This window comes from Poecilia reticulata, linkage group LG19 (genome assembly GCF_000633615.1).
Source record: "Poecilia reticulata strain Guanapo linkage group LG19, Guppy_female_1.0+MT, whole genome shotgun sequence".
NCBI classification, from domain to species: Eukaryota; Metazoa; Chordata; class Actinopteri; order Cyprinodontiformes; family Poeciliidae; genus Poecilia; species Poecilia reticulata.
Genome location: NC_024349.1, coordinates 14,465,159 through 14,472,637, shown reverse-complemented (window position 1 = coordinate 14,472,637; position 7,479 = coordinate 14,465,159). Strand labels below are relative to the sequence as shown.

General features: G+C 39.6%; 2 protein-coding genes across 4 annotated transcripts in view; one reads left to right on the top strand and one right to left on the bottom strand.

The window, feature by feature from the left end:
- The first annotated feature begins 466 nt into the window (after window positions 1–466).
- On the top strand, window positions 467–3,368 carry nat9 (N-acetyltransferase 9). Of its 2 annotated transcripts, none has more exons than XM_008437227.2 (7): window positions 467–651; window positions 1,088–1,197; window positions 1,292–1,432; window positions 1,524–1,583; window positions 1,929–2,023; window positions 2,085–2,235; window positions 3,073–3,368. In XM_008437227.2, the coding sequence occupies exons 1-6, from the start codon at window positions 575–577 to the stop codon at window positions 2,232–2,234; spliced, it is 633 nt and encodes a 210-aa protein (XP_008435449.1). In that variant the 5' UTR covers window positions 467–574; the 3' UTR covers window position 2,235; window positions 3,073–3,368. The 2 variants fall into 2 exon arrangements, with proteins under 2 accessions (XP_008435449.1, XP_017166121.1); XM_017310632.1 differs by having other exon boundaries at window positions 2,085–2,384.
- Window positions 3,024–7,479, bottom strand: part of lrrc59 (leucine rich repeat containing 59) — an 8,188-nt gene continuing 3,732 nt past the window's right edge. The window contains exons 1-7 of one of the 2 annotated variants that reach the window (XM_008437229.2): window positions 6,178–6,356; window positions 5,798–5,857; window positions 5,093–5,251; window positions 4,875–4,979; window positions 4,419–4,491; window positions 3,888–4,079; window positions 3,024–3,783 (exon numbers count right to left, since the gene is read on the bottom strand). In XM_008437229.2, the coding sequence (XP_008435451.1) occupies window positions 3,503–3,783; window positions 3,888–4,079; window positions 4,419–4,491; window positions 4,875–4,979; window positions 5,093–5,251; window positions 5,798–5,857; window positions 6,178–6,219 (912 nt within the window). In that variant the 5' untranslated portion in view covers window positions 6,220–6,356 and the 3' untranslated portion in view covers window positions 3,024–3,502. Of the gene's footprint in view, window positions 3,784–3,887; window positions 4,080–4,418; window positions 4,492–4,874; window positions 4,980–5,092; window positions 5,252–5,797; window positions 5,858–6,177; window positions 6,357–7,479 lie in introns of those variants that run through there. The other variant, XM_008437228.2, reaches the window with a different exon arrangement.

The following is a 7,479-nucleotide window of genomic DNA, read 5'->3' as shown; positions in this document are numbered from 1 at the left end:
AAATCTATTTATTTATGTCATCACATGGACTTATATAAAGTTTTATACATTTTCTTTTGATATATTTATTATTGTTTTTCTTCTTTAGATATTAGGTTGACTTAGAATGATTCCAAATAATGTACAGGAATAACCTGGTGCTGTTACATGTCAATCATCTGGGGGGGSCACTGGGGGGGCCAATCAGATGACAGGGGGGGCACTGGCCCCCCTGGCCCCYCCTCTGGCTCCGCCACTGTCCTTGCCACTAAATGGATTTTAACTGAGCACAATAAGCCTTTTGTTTTGATTTGACACTAAATAAATAAAGTGAATTGAACTACAATTAAAGTTTAAAATTAAACTGTTGCTGACATGTCAATAGATTTATGCTTCTTCTTGACGTGTGGCTGTTTAATAAAGGAGCAAATAGGAGACATAAAAGGATCACTCAGACATGAACGTACAGCTGCTGTCCAGCAGGCGGCGCCTAGCTAACATGGTCCACTGTGCGCAGTCGCAGTAGGAACCGYGGCGAGAGAATAAGGAAACCATCCTCAGCTGCTATGAGTTTGTTTGTAGCTGTCGATTCATCATGAAAATAAATGAAAACACWTTACTGGAGGGACACARAGTGCTACTGGTTCCATATAATGAAGAGCATGTCCCCAGGTCAGTACCAGCTGTTATGGTTCGGGTTCTTTTGGTCCGTGCAGGACTGCTTTGGTTACCCCGTAGAAACGATACGTAATTTGAATCTTTATTTTTAGCTAAACATGTTTAATTTGGTTCCAATATTAGTRATTTTTGAGACAAAGATKAACTCGAAATCAAAATGAAACAGAACCACTTGCATAAATCAAAGTGTGTTTAAAATGCACTTCAACTTATCTTAAAAATAAATCAAACTACTTATTTTAAATAAGCGTTAACAGTAACCTACTTGTTTTACAAACCGACTACTACTATTAGTTTTTTCATAAATGACTTATTTTAACTGCAATAAATGTGACAAGTATTTATTTTTAAAGATTATTGTTATTAATCATACATAGTTCAAACCATTGGCCAATAATCAGTGCTGGCACGTSCTCTTGTTTAACCCCAGATATCATGAGTGGATGAAATCTCCTGAGCTGCAGCAGCTGACWGCCTCAGAGCCGCTGAGCCTGCAGCAGGAGTACGACATGCAGAAGAGCTGGAGGGAAGACAATGACAGTACGGTGCCACAAACGCAAACAATAACTATGAACCAGTCAACGTTTAACAAATGTTTCACATTTTTTGTAATTTTCAAGCTGCAACTTTCCAGAATGCACATTTATTATCTTGGACAAGCAGCGCTGGGTGGACCCAGGTGTGGATGAGGAGCAGTGCATGGTGGGAGATGTCAACATCTTCCTGACCGACCCCTCTGACCCATTCTTGGCGGAGCTGGAGGTCATGATAGCAGGTGACGGCACATTCTGCTTTTTGTTCATAGCTTTATTCCAAAAATAGTTTTAAAATTTTTTGAATGATTTTGTTCCTCCCTCCCTGAACAGAGCCCAGTTACAGAGGAAGAGGCATCGGGAAGGAGGTGACTCGCATGATGATGAGCTACGGTGAGAARCTGTTGCCGTTTGTCACATTTAAACCTAAACCTTCCATGTGTTTTTTTTTAAACAAATTTTTAGTGTATCAAAAGGCAAATGACTGCWATGACTGCAGCAGTATTTGGCTGGATATAACATTCCAGGTGTCATGTTAAGGACATTAATCATAGCCAACAAAGAGAACAGAGAGGAAAATGTTTATTGATTTGTATTGGCATCAACAGTTAAATGAACCATGTCCTGCTTTTCAAAATTATCAAAATGTGATCAAAACAACATAGGTCAGAAATTTCACGTTATCCCGTTCAAATAAATACATTTGCATTGATTTGGGAATTGTGTGTTCTTCATCAGGAATCACCAAACTCGGAGTCAAAAAGTTTCAAGCAAAAATTGGTCTGGACAACCAAGTCAGCATCTCCATGTTCAAGAAGCTGCAGTTTCAGGAGGTAAGGAGGAGACTTTAGGTCGCTGCACAGGAAGATCAGACGGTAATCGCCATCTCTGCAGGCATCTGTGTGCAACGTCTTCAAAGAGGTGACCCTCGAGCTGATGGTGGACGACTCCGTTCGGACCAAGCTGCAGGAAGACGTGGCTTACATGAAGGAAAGGGACTTCAAGCAAACATGCAGCAGCAGACATGAGCTGGTTCAGCAGTGAGGTGATCTACCGGGAGCTCCATCGTCCAACCATTATTTGTGAAACGGAAACACAGAGGCTTTACCTCCTTCCCTCGAGGAAGAGAGCTCTCGTTTTGGTCCAGATTGCTCCCTGGCAAACCTCAACAAAATGCCTCCATATACTAAACAGGTGACTTCTGAAGGTCATCGTTTGTTGTATTCTATTAGAGTTGAAGAGGCTGAGTGTAGGAACACGCCACACTCTTCAGATGTTTATGAAAAGAGAAAGTTTGGACAATTTGGATCCTTTTTTTTTTTTTAACTGCCATTTGATTGTTTCCTGATGCAAATTCCCAAGAACATAGATTTTGAAAAATTTAAAAGGGTATTTGTAAGTAATTTGTTTAAAGTGTTTAGAGACCGGAAAAATGTAAATATTAAAGTTTTTATTTTAAGCAACATAAATTACTTATTGTTCAGGGACGACAGAATAAGAATAGATTTTTTGCTTATGGTGGCATTTGTAGAATTGTTAATGTGCACTGTCCCTCCCAAATCAATAAAAATGTAAATTTTTATTTGACTTTTATAAACACTGTTTCTCTTTCAGTTCCGAAATTTTAATGCAAATACAAATTTTTACACACAAATGTATTGGCTGCAGAAACATCTTTAAAAAAAAACCTTGAAACTCTTCAGCTTTTTTAATCTGTCTGAAATGTTTTAACTATTCCATTTTTAATATGAATCCATGTTAAATTAGGGCAGGTAACCTTTAAGATCTAGTGAAAACAATAGTTTGCTCCTCAGAAATGACATGAAAACTCACTTCCTTGCATCTTTGGCAAAAATGTGCCTGTTTTTTATTTGTCATGTAGCAAAAATGACTCAATTACCAGCTGCAAGCATTTACAGCGTTTACCTGCGAGATTCGACAGGAACAGCGACCTAGATGGAGAAGGCACTGCACATGCTCCGACGGCGACAAGCTTTGGCACGCGCACACACGTCTGACGACACTCCAGAGTAGCACAGACGTGTCCGCTTCACATTTAAGCTGGACAGCTCAAGGGCAGCCTGCGCTTTGATTAATGTAAAGTGCAAAACGCCGTCCACAGGGAGATATTTAGCTGATGTAAGAAGAAAACAGGCCAAATAAAGATTTTGACAGTAATTCCATAGGAATAAGTCTCTGTGCAGGAACTTCCACATCCCGGCATCGCAAATGGGAATGACGATTTCTACATGTTAAAAAACATCCCAGAGACACCAGGAAAAGCCTGCAGCTCTCGTCTCTGATGGCAGCGTTTAGTTCTTCGATGTTTGTGTGGACTCCAGGAGGTCCTTAGCAGCGGATGACAGATTGCGTAGCAGCTGTCTGACCACGCCCTCCTGCACTTTGGCCCAGGATAAACAGTCGTCCGCGGCCGCGTTGATCGGCACGCAGACCTCTTCCCTCCGCAGGTCGGTCAGCCGACATGCGGCAGCGACTCCGGCTATTCCCAGCGTCAGCAGGAGGAGGAGCTTAAAAATCCAGCCAAGGAGAGAACGCTGTGATTTAGCTGCTGGCTTCACGTCGACCTTTTTATCTGTGAAGACAAGAAAACAGATGTTGAAGCTTCTTCAGCTTCTGAAGCCACAGATTTGTTTTTGGAAAGATGCAACAATCAGAATAAAAACATTTTAGCCCCACTTGCTGCTTGCCCGTTCTTTTTCTTCTTCTCCTCGCTCTTCTTCTTCTTCTGCTCCTGCACAGCCTGAGCCGCCACCTGAGCGTTGTACTCCTTCCTTCTCCTCTCCTTSTCCTCGGCTTTCTCCCGTTTGCGAGCTTCCCTTTCTCTGGCCTCCCGCTCTTTCTGCTTCGCTTCCTTCTTCTTCTCCAGCTCTAAGTGCAAAAACGACATAAGGTCATCTCCCTGTTCCCGATWCATCATCACTGCGCAGATAAACGGGGCTCTGAGACATTTCGATCCATTTTGACAATGCAAATAAAGTGAATTTGTCTGTTTTATGGTTTCAGGCTTTAAATATGACAAACCACAGAGTTCAAAGAAAGTAGAGAGGTATGGACAAACTAATCATTGGAAAAAATTGTGATTAAAGCCATTTTTCTTGACTCAAGAACAGTGGCTGTCATATGTAGCTTTATGGATTTAAAAATATGTCCAAGAATAAAATCTTTCCTATTGGGAGGGGGGGGACCAACAAACATTCAATTATGTACCTTTTTCTTTCAACAGGCGTTTCTCTCGTGCACGATCATAGTCTTCCTGTATGGCTCTCATGTGCTGTAGGACCTGAAACACATCGWCATTCGAGTTTTTATTTTTGAGCTGGCCTCAGTTAAGGTCAGAGAAACAAAGACCGGTATCACATTTTCCAAAAGAAACATCTTAGACGTCAGGGAAAATATTATCAAAGGACCGATGAGAGAAACGTCTAATTGCATAAAAGGTGTGTATCATYATGTCAGCATTGGAACATGGAGGTAGTAGTGTGATGGTTTGTGGCTGCTTTGTTTCTTCAGTACGTGGGTGATTTGCTCTAATTGATTTCAACCCTGAATTCTAGTGAAATTAAATCTCGATCTATTAACGTTTTCTGATGACATTAATAAAATGGGGAAAATAAARAATCTTTTAGTTCTTGTGTGTAAAGCAGCTGAATGTGTTGCAGCCACCTTAGAGGCACATTGTTTGCACTGCTTCTCATCCAGACAGTCTCCTGCCGCTTTGGCCAAACCGGGCTCCAGAGGATTATCCTTCAGATCGAGCCACTTCAGACTCTAAGCAAAAGGACAAAAAGACAGGAAGTCAACAATACTGCTAATATGTAACATATTAGCAGTATTTGAGGCTTTTTGGCACAACTGTACARATAAAATATGATACTACCCACCCTGAGCTGAGAGAAGCTGACAGGCAGRACCATCAGCTTGTTGTTGTAAAGGTCCAGGTGTTGCAGGTTCACCAGGTTCCCCAGGTCATCCGGCAAACAGGTAAGCTGGTTTTTACTCAGGTCAAGCTTCACTAAATGGATGAGGCTGCAAAACTCTGGCTGCATAAGAGGAATGGGGTAAAACAGACAACAATCACGTATCTGAACTGTGTAAGCAGAAGAAAAGCTGTATGAGATGGTGAGCAGCTGCAAATATACATTTTCAAGTTCTGCTACAACTGAGCTTAAGTCAAGGATTTGACTAGACAATTCTAATSTCTTAATATGACTGAATTTAAACCAATAATTTAACTGTGGCTCTTGTACATTTAGGGTCTTTCTCCTGCTGCTAGAAGCAGCACATCTTCCCATCAACACTGACCAGACATGTCACCACCACCTTTCACCATGAAGATGGTTTGGTTAGGCTGTAGCGTAAGGTTTCCTCCATGCACAKTGTTTTTCATGGAGGATTTAAAGATCAGTTTATGTCTCATCTGACCAAAGCAGCTTCTTCAGAGCTCCTATGGATTTCTTTCAACAATGGTTTTACTCTTAGTGGTGCTATCTAGAGGAGCAGGCGCCTATGCAAAGATCTGTCTGCCCTTTCTAGCGATTAAAGTYATTTAGGTCAAAAATGTAGCAATGTGTGTGTTTGATACTCACAGGAAGGGAGATGATGTTGTTACARGAAAGGTCCACGACTGTGGCTTTAGGAAATAAAGACTGCAGGAGAAAACAAAGTATGATTTAGATGAATAAAAACAACTATAWTCCTAATCATTGTAATTTATTTAACTGCATAAATATCTTAATTCCAAAGGATTTAACAGTGCGACTTTTTCAGTTTATTATTTCACAAGATGACTAGCATGTTGTCTTACATTGACTTCCTCCATTCAGTGTGCTAAACATGGCTAATAATAAAAAGAAAAATGCTAAAAAGCTTATTTAGGGAAAAGGCTAATGCTAATAGTGGGGGGYAGTGCACTGCTAATGTTAATGCACTGCCTTCTGATTTTTACTTTTGCAAAAGTAAAACTCACATGGTTACTTTGTGGCACTGCATTACCAGAAAACGCRCTCATCTCTTAGCAACAGACTAACAACAAATATTGTTATTGTTCAAAGATTTCCTCTGCTCTTTTGAAATACTACTTATTTTATACTACTTACTACCTTAACAAGAAATGTGCAGTTGGTGAATTTGGCAGAAAAGTGATTTTTTATTTTATTCGCGGCAAGTATATTATAAAAGTAAAAATCTGATTTATACTTCGTGGGAGTTCGTTACCAGAAAACGCGCTCATCTCTTAGCAACAGATTAACAACTAATATTGTTATTGTTCAAAACACATAAGATTTCTTCTGCTCTTTTGAAATACTACTTATTTTATACTACTTAACAAGAACTGTGAAATTGGTGAATTTGGCAGAAAAGTGAAAGTTTTTTTATTTTATTTTATTTGTGGCAAGTATATTATAAAAGTAAAAATCTGATTTATACTTCGTGGGAGTTCGTTACCAGAAAACGTGCTCATCTCTTAGCAACAGATTAACAACTAATATTGTTATTGTTCAAAACACATAAGATTTCTTCTGCTCTTTTGAAATACTACTACTACTTACTACTTAAAGTAATTGATTGTCTGCAACCTGTTTATGTCTTTCATGGAGTGTTTACTATTTCTCTTTCTGGACATTTGGAAGTTTCACTGTTATTTGTTTTTCTAATAATACGTCTTCAAGCTTTTTAGGTTATGAGATAGGCTGKCAGCAATGTAAGTTGTAAATAGAATTAAGGGGCTGAAAATAAAATGTAATGATATTAGAATTATGGCAGCAAACCAGCACAACGCAAAGAACTTTGCACAGTTTTTCAACCAAACTAACCGACTAAGTTCAAATGCTGTTGGATGCAGCTAATGTTAGCTAAAAGATTACTAGCTAATAACAATACAGCACCTCGAGCTTGTTAACAAAGTAGCCCGTAGGCTACTGATGATGTTGCCTATGTTCAAAATTGGGTAGATCTGGTTACATTCCCTTGAGTAACCTTTTTGAAAAAGTACTCAGAGTAGTTTCACAGCACTGTACCTTTTTCTTTTACTTGAGTAATATTATTATTGCTTCGACTTTTTTTTTTTTTTTGTTGCTACGATTCATTTTGACCTCACCAAAATGCACTGAATATGGGACTGCAAATTGGTCAAACCCTTCTGGGTTAAACCGGTGGATTTGCTGAGTAACTGGTTGGATGTGGCGGTCCCATTGACACTTGTCCTACTATGCCTGTTAGTAGATAGAACCCAAATGACAAATAAAAATGGGTAGGACGGTAAAGTGGA